Source organism: Sturnira hondurensis, unplaced genomic scaffold (genome assembly GCF_014824575.4).
Source record: "Sturnira hondurensis isolate 20B ecotype Veracruz unplaced genomic scaffold, ASM1482457v3 Scaffold0000880, whole genome shotgun sequence".
NCBI classification, from domain to species: domain Eukaryota; kingdom Metazoa; phylum Chordata; class Mammalia; order Chiroptera; family Phyllostomidae; genus Sturnira; species Sturnira hondurensis.
In genome coordinates this window covers 22,788,221-22,809,955 of record NW_028073511.1, presented here as the reverse complement: position 1 = coordinate 22,809,955, position 21,735 = coordinate 22,788,221, and the positions used below count along the sequence as shown (strand labels likewise).

The 21,735-nt window shown below is 47.4% G+C and overlaps 1 protein-coding gene across 1 annotated transcript; it reads left to right on the top strand.

The window, feature by feature from the left end:
• The first annotated feature begins 2,832 nt into the window (after positions 1-2,832).
• CYP4F22 (cytochrome P450 family 4 subfamily F member 22) lies at positions 2,833-13,173 on the top strand. Its single transcript, XM_037055532.1, has 6 exons — positions 2,833-2,856; positions 6,315-6,537; positions 7,287-7,431; positions 12,538-12,591; positions 12,705-12,832; positions 13,028-13,173. Exons 2-6 carry the CDS (start codon positions 6,316-6,318, stop codon positions 13,151-13,153), a joined length of 675 nt encoding a protein of 224 aa, XP_036911427.1. The 5' UTR covers positions 2,833-2,856; position 6,315; the 3' UTR covers positions 13,154-13,173.
• Positions 13,174-21,735: the final 8,562 nt, after the last annotated feature.

Genomic DNA, 21,735 nt, shown 5'->3' with positions numbered 1-21,735 from the left:
TCTTTTGGGGGCTGGGCAGGAGTGCTCTTGTTTGGGGGGCAAGGGCAACCCAGCTGCAGAAAATAGACAACCCCCCCATTTATTGAGCTCCTCCCCTGAGCGTCAGCTGGACCTCTTGCTATCATTCCCATTTTGTAGAGGAGAAGACTGAGGCTCCCAGGGTGAGAGCCAGTTCGGGACCAACAGCTTGTGCTCCTCCTGCTAGGAGCAGAGCTGGTATCTGTCCTGGGAAAGGCTGCAGCCCACGCCTGGCTTACGGGGGTGGTGAGGTGGGCACAGGGCTTCAGAACTGCCCTCCCGGGCCCTCCTCATGCACCTACCTTCCCAGGTACCCACCTGCCGGTGAGGCGGGCTCAGGGCTCCACTCACTCTTTTCCCTGACCTCTCCACAGACCCACCAATCTGGAGCAGGGACCCTTCTTCCAGGGCGGGTGCTTTCTCTTGTTCTTGTTCCAATCCTTCAGGAAGATGTTTTCTTTGTTGGAGTATCAGCTGGGACTTTTTGGGTGGGGTGGGGCTCTTGCTATGACTCCACTCAGAAGTCCCCCAACACTCTATGAGGGCTACTGGAATTGATGGCGAAAGACACCACATCCAGGGTGTGCTCAGTAATTCTTTAGAGAGCGAGGGCAGGGGGCTGGCCAATGGTAGTAGCAAATGGGCTGTTGAGGCAGAGCTGGGTCTGGAGGAGGAGGAGGAGGAGGAGCTGCCATGGGCTGAGCTGAGGTAAAGGCATGACAGGTGGAGGGAACCGCATGTGCAAAGGCTCTGAGTAGGAATGAACTTGGCATGTGGCACCAGTGGCCGGAGTGGAGTGAGCAAGAGGGAGAGCGATAGGAGACAGGGTTGGAGGGGTCAGCCAGGGCCAGGCCACGCAAGGCGTTATGGGGCATGGAAAGGACTCTGAATGGTGTTCAGAGTGTAGTGGGGAGCCACAGGAGCATTCTGAGCAGGGGAAGGCCATGGTCTGGTTTCATTTTAGGGAGGTCCCTCTGGCTGCTGGGTGGAGAATGGACTGCTGGGGGTGGGGGCAGGATAGAACTGAGAAGACCAGTGGGAACAGCCTGCAGTGGTGGCCTGACCTGGGCTGGAATGATGGAGATGGAGAGAAGTGAACAGATCTGAAAGATGCTTAGGGCAGACAACAGATTGGATGTTGGGGGAAAGGGGAAGGTAAGGTACATCTGAGGATCTGGGGATGGCCCCAGGGGTATCCAGGAGGTGGCTGGACCTACCAGGGAGTTATGCAGAGCTAGACACCAAGACCTGGGAGGCACTTCTGGGATGAGGACACAGTAACCACAGGAGGGGGTGAGACCCCCCAGTAAGTGTTTAAATAGGGAAAGAAGGAGACAGCACAGGGCCAAGCTCCACAGAACCCCCACATTTACAAATTGGGTGAAGAAGGGCCCAAAACAGGTTGAGAAGGGGTGTCCTTGTGGTTGATGTGGAGGATGGACAGGGATCAGCTTCTGAAGGGCTTTGGATGCCAGGCTGAGGGCAGTGGGGAGCCATGGAGGGTATTAGAGCAGGGGAGTGGCAGACCTTCAGAAAGGTGACTGTGGTGACTGAGACGGGATCCAGACTGCAGTCAGGTTGCCCCGGGTTAGAGGCAATCTGTCTGGGCCCCCTGTTGGCTGAATATGTTGACTCTTCCCACCCCAGGGGTCTTGTCCCTGCCAAGATGGTCACTGCCCCCACCCCTGCCCCTGCCACATGCAGGAAAGGTCATGCTGGGGTGGGCCTGGAGATCATCTTTTACGGCCAGCCCAGTTTCAGGTGGGGAAACAGGCCCAGGGCACAGCCAGTCAACGGAGGAGTCAGGACTAGTCCCCAGCTGCTTCGACTGTGTGTGTGCGTTTAATAAGAAAGCCCCCATGCCCTGGCTGGTGCGGCTCAGTGGATTGAGCATAGGCCTGTGCACTGAAAGGTTGCCGGTTCCATTCCCTGTTAGGGCACGTGCCTGGGCTGCCGACCAGGTCCCAGTGGGGAGTGAACAAAGGGCAAGCACACATCGGTGTTTCTCTCCCTCTCCTCCTCCCTCTTTTCTCCTCTCTCTGAAAATAAATAAAAATCTTTAAAGAAAAAAAAGAAAGTCCCCTGACTTGCATTCTTCACTCCACTCAGGGCTCTGCTCAGACACCCCTCCCCAGAGAAGCCCTCCTGGACCGCCTCCTCCAACAGAATTGCCTTCTCCTCTTGCTCTGTGTGTTAGTGTCCTGGGGCTGCTGGGACAAACGGCTGCTAACTGAATACTAGCCCCCCCAATACCCTCAAGACAAAATTTTCTTCTCTCACTGTTCTGGAGGCCAGAAGTCTGAAATCTAGCAGGGTTCCACTCCCTCTGAAGCCTCTAGGCAGGATCCTTCCTGACTCTCCCAGCTTCTGGTGGCCCCAGGCATCCCTTGGCTTGTGGCAACATCACTCCAATCTTGGCTTCCATCTTTACATGGCCTTCTCCTCCTCTGTGTGTCCAGTTTCCCTCTGCCTCTTTCTTCAAGGGACACTTGTGACTCCAGTTAGGAACCCCCCAATCTAGAATAATCTCCCCATCTCAAGGTCCTTAATCCCATCTGCAAAGATCTTCCATATAATGTCACATTCCCAGGTTCCAGGAATTAGGACATAGTGTCTTTGGCAGGGAGGGACAATATTCAGCCACCCCTCCACTTCACCTCCTTTTTGACTTGTAGCCTTTGTATGGTGTGTTTTTTTAATCCTCATCCGATGATGTGTTTATTGATTTTTAGAGAGAGAGGCAGGAAGAGAGAAAGAGAGAAGCATCTATGTGAGAGAGAAACATCAATCAGTTGCCTCCCGTACACGCTCTGGCCAGGGATTGAACCTGCAACCTAGGTATGTGCCCCGACCTGGGATCAAACCTGCAACATTTTGGACAATGCTCCAACCCACCGAGCCACCCAGCCAGGGCTGTGTGGTATTTTATCATACTCGTTGGCGGTCACCTCCCCCGAGGACCAGGGACATGTCTGTCCTGTTCAACATCATACCCTCAGTGCCCAGAAAAGAGTCACACACATAGCAGGGGCTCACAAATGACTTGCCAGATGAATGCAGGGGAAATGCATGCAGGGTGCTTGGTGAAGGGCCTGACCCATGGGGCGCCGGTTTAAGAAGTAATCACTAGCTGGCTTCCCTCTGGAGAACCATTATGCACCATTAAATCGGAAAAGAAATAAACACCCCCAGGTACTTCCTGTCGAGTGTGTCACCTGGCACCCCCATGCAAGAGGGAGCCCAATTGCATGGCAGCGTCCCCAATCACAGCATCTGCCTGGGACTTGTGACTTGGACCTCTCTGTGCGTCATTTTGGGAGGTTGCCTACTCCCCACCCCTGCCTCCACCTGGACCTTTTAGGGGGCAGATCACCTATGCCAGAAAGTCTATATTTTACAAAAGATTTCAAATTGTGGTAAAATACGCATGACATTTACTACCTTAACCATTTTAAGGGTACAGTTCAGTGGCATTCTGTACATTCATATTGTTGTGTGACCATTCCCACCATCCATCTCCAGTATTTTTTCATTCTCCCAAACTGAAACTGTCCCCATGAAACACTCACTCCCCATCCCTCCTCCCCAAGCCCCTGGCTCTCACCTTCTACTTCCTGTCTCTAGGAATCTGACTCCTCGGGACCTCATGTAAATGGAACCACACAATATTTGTTTTTGTTTTTTAAAGATTTTATTTATTTATTTTTAGAAAGATGGGAAGGGAGGGAGAAACAGAGGGAGAAAAACATTGATATGTGAGAGATACATTGACTGGTTGCCTCACACATGCCCTCAATTAAGGATCCAGCCTGCATCCCAGGCATGTGCCCTGACTGAGAATTGAACTGGCGATCCTTTAGTTAACTGGCAACCCAGTCAATCCACTGGGTCACGCCAGCCAGGGCATTTTTTTGTGTGTGTGTGTGTGTTACTGGCTTATTTCATTTAACAAATGTCCTTGAGGCTCATTCATGTATTAGCATGTGTATCAATTTCCTTTTCAAGACTGAATAATATTCCACTGTATGGATGGACATACCCCATTTTGCTCACCCACAGACACTTAGGTTGTTTCAACCTTTTGGCCATGATGAATAATGCTGCTATGGACACGAATGTACAAATATGTGAGTCCCTGTTTTTACTTCTTTTGGATATGTATCCAGAAATACGATTGCTGAAACATGTGGTCGTTTGGGTTAATTTCCTTTGAGGAACTTCCATACTGTTTTCTATAATACGGCTGTACCCCTTTACATTCCTCCCAGCAATGCATATGGATTTCAGTTTCTCCACATCCTTGCCAACACTTGTGTTATTTTATTTTGATAACAGCCATTCTAATACGTGGTCATGTTGCCTTCATTCTAAGTCACACCCTCCCAGTGGGCCTCTCCAAATTTGGTGACAATCCACCCAGATCTTTTCGCAGGCTGTGGTAATCAATAGAAACTTCAAGTCTTCCACATGGCTGATGATGTTAGATGTCAGCTGGTGGTGATCCTGGGTCTGAGCCCCTAGTGGGGACACCAGCGACTAAGGTGGGTGGCGACTGAGGCTCAGGTGAGGACCTGGAGTGCAGGGTATCTTCCCTTCCTTCCTTCCTTCCTTCCTTCCTTCCCTCCTCCATGCTCTTTGATGATTCTAGAGACAGAGGAAGGGAGAGAGAGAGGGAAACATAGATTGAACCCGAAACCTAGGTATGTGCCTTGGCTGGGAATTGAACCCTCAACTTCTTGGTGTATAGGACAGCACTCCAACCAGAAAGCCACCTGGCTAGGGCTGGAGTGCAAGGTTTCTTTATCTGTGGTTGCCAGAGGAGGTAGGAGCATGTAGGGAACCCTTGGCTAGTGAGACTGGGTGGAAAGAAGAGGGGAGGACAGAGCCCATAATTTTTAGGAATTTCCTTGGCATTGTCTGAGATACATTGGTTCTCACTGTGAAGGTAATTGAGGCTGATCTCCAGTGGGTCTCTGGGAGCTTCTGCCAGCTCCTGTCTTCCTTGAGCTGGAGGCACTGACTTTGAGTTGTCTGGGAAATGGAGAGAATGATAGGAGAGAGCTCCAAGGGCACTTTAAGATGCCATGGGACAAGGCATGCACATTCCGGAGCATGCTGCACAGCACATAGTAAGGGCTCCACACCTGGCACTGTGTTGATATCATTGTCACCCGCCCACTTGGTTTCGGTTCCTTCAGGAGCTGACTCTAGATCAAGGACTTGAGAGCAAATAGTTTGTCCGGAAAGTGACCCCAGAAAAGACAGTAAGGAAGAAGAAAGTGAAACTGAAAGGCTTGAACACAGGGACTCAAGCAAATACTGACACGTGTCGTGGAGGTTTTATAGCAGCACATAGCCCAAGAGGCAAAAGGTGGAGACATCTGAGATGTCCATGGACAAATGAATGCGTAAGACAAACCCTGATAAACCCTTACAATGGCACATCACTCAGCGGAAGGAGTGAAGCACCGACACAGGCTGCAGCGTGGGTGCACCTCAAAAACACCCTGAGGCGTGGCAGGAGCTAGACCCCAACAACTAGAGTGTACCAGTCCATCCATGTAAAATATCCGGAAGTGGCAGATCCGTAGAGACGGACTGTAGATTGGTGGAGGCCAGGGGCTGAAGGAACAGGGGATGAGGAGTGGTGCTCGTGGGGACGGGGCTTCCCTTTGGGGTGATGCAACATACATTTTGGCACTAGACAGGGGTGATGGTTTCACAACAGTGCGAATGTACTAGGTACCACTGAATTGTGCGCTTTAAAACTGTTCATTCTATGTCATGTGACTCTCACCTCAATTTAAAGAAGGAAGAAGAGGCAAAAGAAGGAAGTGAGGCCTTTAGTAGGGAAACCTCCTCTCGTGGGCAGCAGGGTTTAGTCCCACTGGTGGTGCACTTGGAACTCACACCTTGGGGCCACTGAGCTCAGGGGAAGAAAGCTCTGGAGTGTTTATCCAACCGCCTCATCAGTCGTTGATGAGAGCTGCTTTGGGGGTGGGGTGTGTCTTAATGTTCCAGCCATGGCGGGCAGAGAAGTCAGGAAGGATACCGGCAAAGTCAAGGCTGAGGGCACACCGTGGGGCACTGCTGTGTCCATCTGGCCAGCTGGATGGAGGCCACTACTGGGGGCAGGAGAGATATGTATCCTTGGCATCTGGGACTCACATGTATTGAGCGCCTACTGTGTGCCAGGCACAACATGCTTGACTCCACAGGTCACCATGTGTATGTCACGCATGTGGCTGGATGGCGGTTCCCACCTGTGCTGACCCCCACCTGATGTATTCCCCCAGGATGCTGCCTATCACGAAACACCTGCTGCACCTACTGGGGCTGGAGAAGACCACCTTCCGCTTGTATGCCGTGTCTGTGATAGTGCTCTGCCTGCTCTTCTTCCTCTTCCGCCTGCTGCTGAGGTTCCTGAGGCTCTGCTGGCAATTCTACATCACCTGCCGCCGGCTGCGCTGCTTCCCCCAGCCACCCGGGGGGAACTGGCTGCTGGGCCACGCGGGCAGGGTGTGTGTGGGCTGGGTGGGGCAGGGCTGAGCAGATCCCAGGTATTTGGGGAATCTGATGGACGGCTGGCTTCCCACCACCTCCACCCCGCCCCCCAGCCCGGTCCCCGCAACAGGAATTTGGTTGGAGTCACGAACAGACCCATTTTATAGGATGTGAGACTGAGGCTCAGAGAGGGCAAGCAGTTTGTCCAAGGTCACACAACTGGGATGAGGCAGAGCTTACTCCAAAATTTTCTGTATAACTCCAGACTATTGCTGTACCTTTTATAGGATATATGTTATATCCTATGATATAATGAGACATGATGTATTCAGAATATAGGTACAGAATTCAGAACCAGCGGTAGAGAACCGCAACCAGCGTTGCAAGCACACGTATGTGTTAAACACGACAATATTAGCAATGTTTTATTACTGACAGAACAAGAACTGGATAAGCGCCAGCCACCGTCCTTGTGTTTACTGTTCCTGTTTTTATTTCCTGAACGCCAGCTGGGTGTCAGGACCTGTGTTGGGGTTCTCATGTTGTGTTATTTCATGAATCCTCTCCACTGTCCTGGGACAGCGAGTTGATCCTTTCCCGCTTTTCAGATGAGGACGTGGAGGCTCAGTGGGGTGCAGCCAGCTCCCTGCAGCCATGTAGCCCTTCCCGGCTTGTTCTGAGGGCAGGGGAGGTGGCAGGAGGGAAGGAATGGGGGAGCCAGGGCCGGGCACCTCCTCACTCTCCTTCTCTACCGCCCCCTACAGTACCTTCCGAATGAGAAGGGCCTCCAGAATGAGAAGAAGGTGCTGGACAGCATGCACCACGTGGTCCTGGTGTGGGTCGGACCTGTCCTGCCACTGCTGGTTCTGGTGCACCCTGACTACATCAAACCTGTGGTGGGCGCCTCAGGTAGGTGGGCAGGGCCTCTGAGGGATGGGTAAATCCTCAACTCACAGAGCCCACCAGGGCTTCTAGGCAGGTGGGCTATCCAGAAGAAGGGTTAGTTGAGGAAGGCTTTGAAGGATGAATAGGAGCTCACCAAAGCAAAAATGGCAATACAGAGAGTGGGAACAGCATGGAGAAGTGTGTGACTAATAGACTCCCAGGAACTCTGAGAGGACGCCCTTCTATTGGGAAGTCAGAACCAAACACGTTCAGATAAGTAGTTGCCCAAGATTCTGTTGCTCAGTTCTAAGGACCCTCTTATCATTTGGGTTCTGACACCCCTGCTCTGACTGTCCCAGCCTAAACCCTGCTCTCTTCACCTGGGCCAACACTGACTGACGGAGAAAGAGATGTAGGATTGTTTCTTCTGCAATCCACACCTACCCCATGGTGCAGGACTTCTGTGAAGGCTTGGCAAGCTCTTGCTCAGCCTTCAACACCCAGCTCCAATGACTTCCTTCTCTGGGAAGTCTTCCCTGATACCCCAGCAGACCATAGCCCTCTTTCCCAGACTTTCTCATTCTCAGTCCTGACAGTGAAGGGCTGGGTGTGTCTGTGTCCAGCTCAGCCTTTTTCATAAGTAGGGCTCTGGATCCTCAGTGTGGCCTTGCACGTAGCTAGCTGGGTACCTCCCAAAGCATCAGGGGACATTTGAGAGAGTGGGGATGGGACAGGAAGCCCCAGGAATTCCAGGATCTCTTGCCTCAGCTCGGGCCTCGACAAACACATATCTGGAGACCTCCTTCAAGGCTGCCACCAGGAGCCATAAAAGAGTAAGGCACTGCCATCCTTCCCTCCTCCAGTGGTGCCCTCCCCTTGCCTCTCCATCCCCACTGTTGCGTTTGTGAGGGGCTGACCATCCCCATTGTACTAAGGGGGAAATGGAGACCTAGGAAGAGGTGACTCTTCCAAGGGGTGGGCACTGGGTTTGGGAAGAGCCCTGGATTAGGATCCTGACTGGAGCACGCACCTGCCACGTGACCCAGAAATTCATCAGGGCCCCAGTTTCTGATCTATAAAATGGGGCCATTGTGGAGACTCAAAAATACGATGTAGCCAGGTGCTCATAAAGGTTTCTTCTCTGCCTTCTTAATATACTTCTTTCTTTTTATCCCCGACTCTTCCTTATTCTGCCGACCGCCCCTCCCCGAGAGCATCAGTTTCATGAGCACCATCCTCTGTGATGTGAGGCTCCAGGTAGATCAGGAAGGAGAGCCACCAGCATGGGTCTGGCGCTTCGCAGCTGCCTGAACCTCTTCTTCCTCCCCTTCCTCCCTAAGGGCAGGCAGGATATCCACTGCCTCCCCCACTAGAAGAACAGGATGGGGGACTTCAGGCCAGGGAGGGTGGGGCTGTGAGTCAAGTGAGGCCTGCCTCAGGATGCCCCAGCCCCCTCCATCCCACTTAGCTGGGATGGGACAGGCCTGGACCAAGTCTCAGACTTCATTTCCCCCAGGGCCTCCTTGGGGGGCCACCGCTGGGGGTCTTGCTGCTCTGACCTTAAACCAGCACAGCTAATGAACCCAGAGAAAAGCATGCATCCCTTGGGAACCTCTGTTTCTGTTTTCGTTTTTTTAATCTCCTACTGGTCACTTGGGATAGAGAACATGAATGGGGAAAAGTAGGCGAGGATGCTTTACAGAGGACAGGACACGCTCTACAGGCATGTGATTAGAGCTTGGATTTATGCATTCTGTTCTTATCGAGATGAAATTCACGGAACATGTCATTAGCCATTTTAAAGTGCACAAGTTTAGAGTGTACGATAATGTGCTCACAGTGTTGTGCAACCATCAGCTCTCTCTGGTTTCATAATTTTTCCATGGCCCCATAAAACACCCTACACCCATTAAGTAATCACTTATCATTCCCTCTTCTCCCCATCTCCTGATGAATATTAATCTGCTTTCTGTCTCTATGGATTTTCCTACTCTGGATATATCATACAAAAGGACACACAAAATGGAGTCTTTTGTGACTGAATTCTTTTGCTGGGCATGTTTTTGAGGTTGATAGTCTATTGTGTGGATGGACCACAATTTGTTTATCCACTCATCTGTTGATGGACATTTGGTTTGTTTTTACCTTTTGGGTGTTATAAATAATGCTGCTAAGAACACACATGTAAAAGTTTTGGTGTGTACATATATTTTTATACCTAGGAGTAGCTACCAAAAAATATTGTGGTGTCATATGATAGTCCTATGTCTAACATTGGAGGAAACCCCAAACTGTTTTCCACGGCAGCTATGCACCCACTTTTTACTAATAGGGGCTTGCTGTGAGCTGGGGACCCACACATTCACCTCACAAGTTCTTGACACCAGTGACCAGTAGTTATAATCATCGTAGTAAAAATTGCCAACAGTTGGTTAGTTATTCATTTACATGCACAAATATTTAATGAGCAACCACTGTATGCCAGGCCTGTACAATAGTTATATAATATATAATAATATAATAGCCTGTACACAGTCCATGCCTGTAGAGCGTGTCCTGTCCTCTGTAAAGCATTCTCGCCTACTTTTCCCCATTCATGTTCTCTATCCCAAATGCCCAGTAGGAGATTTAAAAAAAACAAAAGCAAAAACAGAGATTCCAAGAGGACTCATGCTTTCCTCTGGGCTCATCAGCTGTTCTGGTTTAAGGCCAGAGCAGCAAGACCCCCAGGGGCGGCCCCCCAAGGAGGCCCTGGGGGAAATGAAGTCTGAGACTTGGTCCAGGCCTGTCCCATCCTAGGTGAGCATACTAGCTCATTCTTTGAGTTTTTGTAGGGGGCCACATTGTTCTATTTCCACTTTGGCAGGTGAGCTCATGGAGAGGCACAGTGGCAACATGGCCGAGTTTACACACCTAGTTAGTGGTAGGGCTGGAATTTGAACCCAGACTTCACCAGCCCAGAGGCAAAGCTTTCAACCAGAGTGATATGCAGCTTTCTACTGCGTATCATGTGGGGGCTTTTCTTCTAGGACCTCCTCCAGGATAGAGTTTACCACCCCCCTTTCATGGGAGGGAAAATTGATGGAAGAGGCATCCTGGACACAGACTCTCCTGGCATCGAGTGGCTAGCGTTGGCGTGGAGGAGGGACCCAAGGATGGGAAAGCAAGGGTTTGGTTGGAGAGAGGGTTTGGAGACGTCTTTCTGCAGAAGGCATTAGTGGAGCTGGGCTTTGAAGGATGCATGAGTTTGCCAGATGAGTAATTTTGGGTGGAGGACCCTACCAGTGCAAAGGTGTATATGTATGAAAGTGCAAGGGGAATTCAGGTGACTTGGGCTGTCTAGAGCGAAGATGATATGTGTGGAGAAGTAAAAAAAATGAGACAGGAGCTGGACTCAAAGTGCCTTTGTACAAAGTGAGTGAGCTTGTGATTTATCCTGGGGGTGATAGGGAGCCATGGGAGATGTTTGAGAAAGACAAGCATTGGACAGGTCTGAGAGTCAGAGAGACTTCTGGGGGGCCTTGCCTGGAGCTGAGTCCTGAGAGGAGAGGAACAGCTAGACTCCTACTTTTTTCTCCAGTATTTCTTCTTCCAGGAAACCTGTCTTCTCTTCCAGCAGCCTTTTCTCTGTGTCTCCGTCCTCTCCTGGCACACTGCCTGCCTTCTTGATAATTGCAACTTGTACCTCTGCTTCCCTTTCCCACCCCACCCCGAGTTACCCCAGACAGGGTGTGGCACTGAGTCACCTCTGGGTCTCCAGCATCACGCAGCACGGTTTGGGCACAGGAAGGCAGAAGAAGAGTTGTGTGTCAGATGGGAGGATGAGTGGACGGATGACTGTGTGTATGACTGGCCAGCTCCCGGGGAGTGTGCGTGTAGGAGGCTGAGTCACAGCTCAGGTGAAAAATGACATCACTTGAGTGTCAGGTACTTCCTTCCTGGACTCCTGCCCATTCTGTCCCAAATTTGTTGAGCCTACAGAAAGCAAATTGCCCTGACTGGTGTGGTTCAGTGGGTTGGGCATTGTCCCATAAACTGAAAGGTTTCTGGCTCAAGTCCTGGTCAGGGCACATGACTGGATGCAGGCCAGGTCCCCAGTTAGGGGCATGGGAGAGGCAACCAAGTAGTGTTTCTCTCAAGCATCAATGTTTCTCTCCTTCTCTTCCTCCCTTCCTCTCTCTCTAAAAATAAATGAAGTTTTTTAAAAGAAAGAAAATTTACTCACCCCTGTATCCATTCATAAGTTCACTCACCTTTTTATTCATTCATTCTTTGATTTGTTTATTCATCCATACAATAAAAATTTACTTAGCACCAATATATCAGTGATTGACATGGTCCCTCTCCTCAAGGGACTCGTAAGTGGATGGACACAATCCAGAGAGTGATTGGTGGGGGAGGGTATGGCATGCAAGCAGGAGGATGAGAAAAGAGTGTTTAAGCAGGGAGGGCATCTGGTGAGAAGACTCAGAGCAGAGAGAGAGCATAGGTTTTTTCACAGAGCGAAGAAAAGTTTTGTGATGTTAGAACATTGAGTGTATATTGTGTGGGGGTGGGAATAGAGAAGTTTGAGGGACATCTGGACTGGGGTAGATTATTCAGGGCTTTGAAAATGGGCCAAGCAACTGGTACAGGAAGGGACATGGTTCGATCTAGAGTCAGATAAGATTCCCATGGGGCCAGGGTACAGGACAGCCTGGCCAGGGCAAGGCTATGGGCTGGGAGCCTGAGCTAGCAGAAAAGTGGGGATGCATTGAGTTGCACAAGGCCTTCTGTATGGGGAGCACAGCCAGGTTTGGAAGCGAGAGACAGCATGTGGGGTTACTGAGTGTGTGTTGAAGGACAAGGTGGGAAAGGCACGTTGGGGCAAGATGGGACAGGGATTTCAATGTTAATCTGAGCTTGAACTTTTTTTACCAGAGTGATAGGGAGCCATGGGAGGTGTTTGAGCAAGGGAGCCTCATGTTTAAGTCAGCATGTTATAAGGATCTTTCTGGGGTAGGTGTTAGGATGGATTGGAGGGGTGAGGTGGGAGGTTGGAGCCCAGAGAGGAGCCCCAAAGAGATCAAAAGCAGAGGTCAAGCGTCAGAATTCTGTTTTAAGTCATCACTGCCTCATTTGTCTCCACAGCCGCCGTTGCCCCCAAGGATGACTTTTTCTATGGCTTCCTGAAACCTTGGCTGGGTGAGTGTGGGACTGGGTAGGCAGGGGCTTCAGGGAAAAGGGATGGAGCATGAGGTTTCTTGGAGTGTTTGAGAGTGGTAGGAGAGACCCCTAACTCAGTCTTTGTGGCCCAGGGGATGGGCTGCTGCTTAGCAAAGGGGACAAGTGGAGCCGACACCGCCGCCTGCTGACACCTGCCTTCCACTTTGATATCCTGAAGCCCTACATGAAGATATTTAACGAGTGCACCAACATCATGCATGTGAGTCCCAAGGTTTCATGGGGGGAGGGAGTCCTGGTAGTGAGGCTGGTCTAGGCTCCAGCTCAAGGGTGAGCCATGTGATGTCGTGAAGCCTCACTTCCTTTATCTATGTCAGGCTTGTCACACAGTTAGGTCACTGTCAGCCAGGCTTTAAGCCTGTGGTCTCTGTGCCCATTTGATGTCTCTCTCTTCCAGGCTAAATGGCGGCAGCTGGCGGACGGTCCCGTGGTCTCCCTTGACATGTTTGAGCATGTCAGCCTCATGACCCTGGACAGTCTCCAGAAGTGTGTCTTCAGCTACAATAGCAACTGCCAGGAGTGAGTGTGGCCTCCTTGGGGAAGACAGAACCAGCTGCTTTAGGGGCAAGGTGGTGGGAGAAGAAAGGTGGTGTTGGGCACCTCTGGGCTACTGGTGCTCTGCCAGACAGGCTGTGTGATTCCAGGAAACTCACGTCACCTCTCTGAGCCTGTTCAGTAAACGCTAGTTTCTCTCATTTCTCTACGAAGACTATGTGGCCTTTGGAAAGTATTTGCCTACTTTCTGAGCCTCTGTTTTCTTGTTCGATGACAGTCTCTTACTGTCTGAGAGATGTTTTAAAGATAAAATGATATAGCACTGCCCTGGCACACAGCAGACGCTCAGTGGGTATTTGTTGAATGAGTTAGTGACATAACCATTACACAATCATTGTCCTGGTTTTTTCATTAATTCATTCATTCATCAGATAGTCACAGTGTACTTGTTATGTGCCTGGCACTATGCTAGCTACTGGGAATATGGTAGGGAAACAGATGAAATTTCAGTTCCTTGGAGCTTAGTCTAGGTGGGGATATAAGGAATAAGGGGCATAATCAATGTTAAGTTTGTATTACATAATAGGCTCTCAATAACAAGCTTCTGACTTCGTTACTCTGGTCCTTGCAGGGGTGTGTTTCAGTTGGATAAAGTGGAGATAGCCTTAGTAATTAATTAATTCATCAATCTGAGAAATATTTACCGAGTGCCTACTGTGTGCTAGTGCTGGACTAGGCACTGTGATGGCAGTGGTCAATGAAACCGACAAGGTCTTGCTCTTCTCAAACTTATATGTTGGTGGGAAGAAACACAGTAACCATGAACAAATAAACAAAAAATTGACAAGCTGTGATAAGTGTATGAAAGCAAGCGGCACAGGTCAGAACCAAGGACAGCTCCCTAACCCCCTGCCCCAGTGATTTAGATCACAGGTGGCCAACACGAGGTCCGTAGGCCGAATCCGGCCCTCCACCTTGTTTTATCTGACCCGGCACCTTGTTTCTACCCTGCAGCAGCGCCAAGCTCTCGCTTAACTGTTAGGGAGTAGTTACGTTCACGCAGTCCTAAAGTTACGTTCGGCCCTTTGAAGGCAACGGCAAGGCTGATGCGGCCTCCAGGGAAAATGAGTTTGACACCCCTGATTTAGTTGTTGTTGTTTTAATGCCAGCTTTACTGAGATGTAATTCACATACCATACAATTCACCCATTGAAAGTATACAATCCAGTGGTTTCTAGCATATTTACAGAGTTCTCCAATTACCACAATCAATTTTAGAATGTTTTCACCAAAAAGAAACCCTGTACATTTTATTTTATTTTTGGGGGGATATGATGTTTATTGAGCTTATCCACCAGAGTAGAAATAATGTCTATATGAAACCATATGTTTGTTACTGTAACTTTTGCATCACGATTAAAGTTTGTGTTGACTATTTTAAAAATAGTCAACTCAATCAAAACTCATTACGTCAGAATCAATAGTTTCTTCGAAGCCATGGTAACACTGAAATATGGCTAAGACACAAATGCAGAAATTTGGCTGATTGGAAAGCTAACTAAATTTCCAACTTGCTCAAATATAATTACAAAAGGGCAAAATTGTGTTTTTCATAGAGATGCAACCCACTGGAATCACCAATACTGGACAGCTGTTACAGTCCCGACATAATGAGAAATCCAAGCATCCTTTGGATAGTCTTCTGCTGTCCTTTCTTGCCAATCAGAGCTTTGTGGGTGGGTGAAATGACACCCCCACCAGCAATTGTAGCCTTGATGAGAGAGTCCAATTCTTCATTCCCATGAATAGCAAGTTGCAAATGAGGAGGGATAATTACACTTTACCTTTAAGTCTTTTGAGGCGTTTCCTGCCAATTCAGGTGCCTCTGTGGTGAAGTCCTCCGGGGTGGCTGTGCTGGACACAGCTGCAGTTGCACCCATGCATCCATGACAAGTCACCCTAGATTTCAGGGCCCACCAGTTATTTTAAACCAGCTCTCTGTGAGCAGAAAATGGCCTTGACCTTCTTCCCAGCCTTACTGCCAGTCATTTCAAATTCTGCTAAAGCTCAAACAAGCAAGGCAGAGAAAGGACGAGTCAGACGCCCAGCACGATCCGCTGCCTCCATGGTCACATGGCGATTCAAACTGCCCCTGCACCTTTTAGCACTCACCCCCCCCACCCCGTGCCCATTTCTCCTCCAGGTCTGGGCAACCGTTAATCTGGCTTCTGTGTCTATAGGTTAATCTATTACAGAAATTTCATTGGCGGAATTATACAGACTTTTGTGGCTGGTTTCCTTCACTCTCCATAATCTTTTAGATTTATCCGTATTGTAGTAGGTATCAATAATTTGTTTTTAAATTGCTGAATAATATTCTACTTACCACATAATACCACATTTTGTTTATGCAATTATCTGTTGATGGACACTTGGGTTGTTTCCACTTCTTGGCTATTATGAATAACGCTGCTGTGAACATTCATACACAGGTTTTTGAGTATATATGTCTTTAATTTTCTTGGGTATATACCTAGGAGTGGAATTGCTGGTTATATGCTAACCTATTATGTTTAGCTTTTTGAGGAAGTGCCAGATTATTATTTTTTAAAAAGATTTTAAAAATTGATTTATCTTTAGAGGGGAAGAGAAGGAGAGAGGGAGAGAAACATCAATGTATGGTTGCCTCTCATGAGTCCCCTGCTGGGAACTGGCTTGCAACCCAGGCATGTGCCCTGACTGGGAACAACCGCGATCCTTCTGGTTTGCAGGCCTGCGCTCAATCCACTGAGCTACACCAGCCAGGGCAGAAGTGCCAGATTATTTCTTAAAGTGGTTACACCATTTGACAATCTCACCAGCAGTATATAAGGGCTCTAATTTCTTCACACGGTAACCAATACTTGTAATTATCTGTCTTTTTATTATAGCCATCCTAGTCGGGGTGAAGTGGTATATCGTTGTGATTTTGATTTGCATTTTCCTAGTGGCTAACGATGTTGAGAATTTTTCATGTACTTTTAAAAAAATATATATTTTATTGATTATACCATTACAGTTCTTCTATTCCCCCCCTTCATTCCCCTCCACCCACACACTCCCTCCCCCACCATTTTCCCCGGCTTAGTTTATAACCACATGTCTCAAGTTCTTTAGATTCTATATTTCCCCCACTATTCTCGCCCTCCCCCTATCTATTTTCTACCTACCATNTACAGTTGTTCCCACTTCCCCCCCTTCAGTCCCCTCCACCCTGCACACTCTCTCCCACCCACATTCCCCTCCTTTAGTTCATATCCATTTGTCATGCTTATAAGTTCTTGAACTTCTACATTTCCCATACTATTCTTGCCCTCCCCCTATCTATTTTCTACCTACCATCTATGCTATTTACTCTCTGCACCTTTTCTCCCTCTCTCCTCCTCTCCCTCCCCTGTTGCTAACCCTGTATTTGAATTCCATTTCTGTGGTTCTGTTCCTGTTCTAGTTGTTTGCTTTCATTTTAGGTGTAGTTGTTAATGATTATGAGTTTGCTGTCATTTTACTATATGTTTTTTATCTTCTTTTTCTTAGATAAGTCCCTTTAACATTTCTTATAATAAGGGTTTGGCAATGACGAACTCCTTGAACTTGACCTTATCTGGGAAACACTTTATCTGCCCTTCCATTCTAAATGAAAGCCTTGCCGGATAGAGCAATCTTGGATGTAGGTCCTTGCCTTTCATGACTTCGAATACTTCTTTCCAGCCCCTTCTTGCCTGCAAGGTTTCTTTTGAGAACTTAGCTGACAGTCTGATGGGAACTCCTTTGTAGGTGATTGTCCCCTTATCTCTTGCTGCTTCTAGGATTCTCTGCTTCATTTTAATCTCAGCTAATGTAATTATGATGTGCCTTGGTGTGTTTCTGGATCCACCTTCTTTGAGACTGTCTGAGCTTCCTGGACTTCCTGGAAGTCTATTTCCTTTGCCAGATTGGGGAAGTTCTCCTTTATTATTTGTTCAAATAAGTTTTCCACTTGTTGCTCTTCTTCTTCCCCTTCTGGAACCCCTATAATTCAGATGTTGGAATGTTTAAAGATGTTCTGGAGGTTCCTAAACCTTTTGAATTCTTGTTTCTTCCTTCTTTTCTGTTTGGTTGTTTTGTTCTTCCTTCTGGTCCATTCCATTGATTTGAGTCCCAGTTTCCTTCCCATCACTATTGGTTCCCTGTGCATTTTCCTTCATTTCACTTAGTATTGCCTTCATTTTTTTCATCTAATTTGTGACCAAATTCAACCAGTTCTGTGAGCATCCTGATCACTAGCGTTTTGAACTGTGCATCTGATAGGTTGGCTATTTCTTCATCGCTTAGCTGTATTATTTCTGGAGCTTTGATCTATTCTTTCATTTGGGGCATTTTTTTGTCTTGGTGTGCCTGTTATGTAGTGAGGGGCAGAACTGTAGGTGCTCACCCAGGAGGGCAAACCAGTTGCTGGGTGGTGATGCTGTAGGTGGGGGAGGGGTCTGAGAGGGAACAATGCTTCTGGCTCTGCTCTCTGATGGATTCCAGTCACTTCCCCTGCTTCCCCCAAGCAAACTGGGCCCTTCTGGTGCTGATTCCTGGGTGGGCAGGTTTGTGTAGGTTCCAGGACCCTGTAGGTCTCCTCAATGAACTCTCCTGTGAAGCTGGGAGTCTCTCCTGGAACCCCAACTCTGACAGGTGTTTTCAATCTGTGTTTTGAGGCTTACTTCCCGAAGCTGGGGAATTCCCCCTGGTTTGCATGGTCTGTCTTGCTTCTCCGTTTTGCCTGGTTTATCTGCACGTGAATGTGGGACCACCCAGCCCACCACCCTCCACAATCCGCTGCCTTGCTGGGTCTGCCTGCTGCCACTGGGCTGGAAGTCTTTTCCACTGGGCCACCCAACTCCACCCCTCCTACCAGTCTGGGTGAATGTTTGTTCTTTAACTCCTTGGTTGTAGGACTTTCATACAGTTTAATTTTCTGTCAGTACTGGTTGTTTTTTAGTTTCTAAATTTTTGTTGTCCTTATTTTGGTTGTGCAAGGAGGCACAGTGTGTCTACCTACACCTCCATCTTGGCTGGAAGTCCAGTTCTCAAAATTTCATGCAATTTTTATGGAAACTCTGACTGAGAAGTTAACCCTATCATGAATCCCTCTGGTTTCCCTGTAATTAAGGACACTATACCCAACCCCTTTATCAGACTCAAGCAGGTTGGCTGTGCTCTCTTTCCCAGTAGTCAGCCTTTCCCTCTCTCCTCCACAGAGCTGCTGAGAAACAGCTTTTTCCTGGGGGATTCTGTCCCTTAGGACTGACTAGAAAAACAGACAGGTTATCCAGCTCCTGGGGTGTTCGGGCACAATCACACAGACCTTTTTCTTTCTCTTTTCCCAAAAGATTAGATCAGGAAAACTGTTAGATGCTGTTAAAAAACAACTCTAAGATACCCAAAACCACAAGTGAAGAAGAAATCTTTTCACTGGTGAAATGTGAGAAATCAGACTGCCACTGCTTAAGGCAAAAGAGAAAACTGGTAAATGAGGAACTCGTTTTATTCCAGTTAAAGCTTTGTATTTTGTACAATTCCTTTTCCACTGAGTATTTCAATAACACAATCAGCACGAAATTTCAAGCTGGCATAGGAAAGAGCTGTTTATGAATACATTCAGCTTTCAGAGTGTTCAGTTGATACTAGTACAATGATTTCAGGCAGTAAAGATTCTGCATGTCCATTAGGGAGGGAGTGGCTTGAAGGAAACTTTCTGTTGGTGCCTAATTATAGAAGGGGATCCACCTTAAAGTTTTAGTACACTCAACTAAAAAGTTGGTGACTTCCAACTTTTCAAAAGGTTACCTCCTTTTTGATCACATGTAACTCATTAAACTTAATAGTAATGATATACTTAGATACTGAACAAAAATTAGCCAAGTGAAAAAAAAAAGAAAATGATGATACATAGTGGCGCATCCACATTCTGTTGTAAGGCAGACAGTTCTCTGAAGGCCTCATGGTGTGGACATACACACACTTTTACATGCATACATATGTATATGCATATATAAGTGTGTGTGTGAGAGAGAAAGAGAGAGTGGGTATGTAAATCTGCGCATGTGCATGGCATATATACACAGTAGTTAAGAGCATGAGATTCCAAATCAGGGAGCCAGAGGTTAAGTAAACCCAGCCCTGTCCTTAGTGGCTGTATAATCTTCTTTGAGACTTTGAGTATATTACTGTTTCTCTAAGCTTCTGTTTCCTTATCCATTAAAAATATTAAAAATAATACCAGTCATAAGTCTGTGCAAATAAAGAGCAAATACATACAAAGCACTTATGTGAAAGTCTAAAATATAGCAATGGTTTGAAAGTTATAGCTCTTAATTGCCAAGAAAGCCTGTCACAATCACTGCACATGTAACCATGTCCATACATTTTTAATAATATGTACACACTTATTCAGGTATACACGGGCACATACATATACAATTTATTGACTACTACAATGTCTCAGTGACCAACTGACATGCCTGAATCTTAGAACTCATAACTAAAAAAAACAGGATTCAAATTTATGGCTACCCAATTGAAAGGTGAGAACCTTACATATTACTTCTGATCAAATACTGACAGAATGTTAGAAACTGGTTGGAGAATCCCATTCTTTAGGCTCTACACCATAGGCCAATGATTATCAACTGGTATACCTCAAGAATTTTTAAAACATGTGCCCTGACAGGTGTGGCTCAGATGGTTGGGAGCATCAACCAAAGGTTGCTAGCTCGATTCCCAGTCAGGGCACATGCCTAGGTTGCAGGTTCCATCCCTGAAATCCCTGGACAGGGTGCATGCAAGAAGCAACCAATCAGTGTTGCTCTCTCTCGCCCTTCCTTTCTCTATAAAAGCAATGAAAAACTGTCCTCTCATAAGGAATATATATATATATACATATATACATATATATATATGTATTTTTTTCTGAAAAATCATGCAATACCTGACTAGTCTGGGGCATTGACCTTTTTTCCCTTAGATTGTCAGAAAACAAAATGACAATGGCCAACACAACAAAACAGTCATCCCTCACTATATCACGATTCACTGATTATGGAATGACTGTATTCTTCACTGGTGAGGACCCATATAGAATTTTATGTTGTTAAAATTACATATGTTTAAGGGTGTAGAAAGGGTTTAAGAGCATATGAAGTGTTTATAAGAGTGTGGGAGCCCTGGCTGGCATAGCTCAGTGGATTGAGTGCGGGCCTGCAAACCACACAATCACGGTTCATTCCCAGTCAGGGTACATGCCTGGGTTGCAGGCCAGTTCCCAGCAGGGGACTCACAAGAGGCAACCATACATTGATACTTCTCTCCTTCCCTTCCCCTCTAAAGATAAATAAATAAAATCTTTTAAAAAACAGTCTGGGAAAGGTTAATAAGAGAGTGGGAAAGGTTTATAGGAGTGTGAGAAGGGTCTATAAAGCCTTAAAATATATATAAATAATAAAATAAATATAACACCATTACTTCACGGATTTTCACTTATCCAGGGGGTCTTTGGAACATAACTCCCACGATAGGTGAGGGATCACTGTAGCTCTCCAGTGTGAATGAATCAAAGTTGTACCTATTTTTTGTCAATGAGCAAAAAATATATTTTTGGTGTGCTGCAGAATTTTAGTAATTAATTTATGTATGCCATGAGATGAGAAGGTTGACAATCGCTGCTATAAGTCACAGCAATATGAGACTGACACCCACTCAGATCACTGGAGAGGTGGTCTTCTTCCACCTTATAACATCCGTACAGCACAGGTCTGTCCTGCTTCTTGCTTCTGTGTCTTCCCCCAGATGGTGTAAGCATGCCGACCCAGACACTATCGTAGATTTGGTGGTCAGAACTTAAGTGTTCAGAAATGTAGCACTCTAGCTTTGTTTCCTGGTTAATAACTTGTCTCTGGATCCCCGGTATCATTAGTAAAGTGTGTCCTGATGCAAAGTCCAAGGTAGATCCACCTACATGTGGGCAAGAGCACTTCCTCCTTTCTTCTGTGGCAGGACAGGTGTTGGGGGTGGGTCCCTCAACCCGAGTAGCTGGGGCCTGCATGCCCTAACAAGCACAGCCTCACAGCCCTGGATGCTGCCACAGAAATTTCCATAAAGCCCAGGGAAACTACAGAATCGAGTTCATGTCATCTATACCTAGCCAACTTCTACCTTTCTTTTCCTTTCGACCTGCTTCTAAGTCTCTCCTCTAGGGAGATTTTAACAGTCACTCATCAGAAAGTCAAAAGAATGGTCCCAAGGAAAAACACCTTCCAGAGATAGCATGTTATGCGGTCTCCTTGGTCAAAAGCCTCTTACCACACAGTGTCTCCTCATAGTCTGTAACCAAACCAACCAAACCAACCAGCTGCCCTAATGTGGTGGTATCACTACCCCTGCCCCTCACCTCACCCTCCCAAGTGACATCTACTATAGCGCCCTCTTCAGTATGCTAACTTCTTTGGCGGGATTATAAAACCCCCTCCTACCATTGGTCCCTATTTGGAAAAACCTCCGAATCCTGGATTTTACTCCCTCTGTGTCTACATCTTTTGACTAACCAGG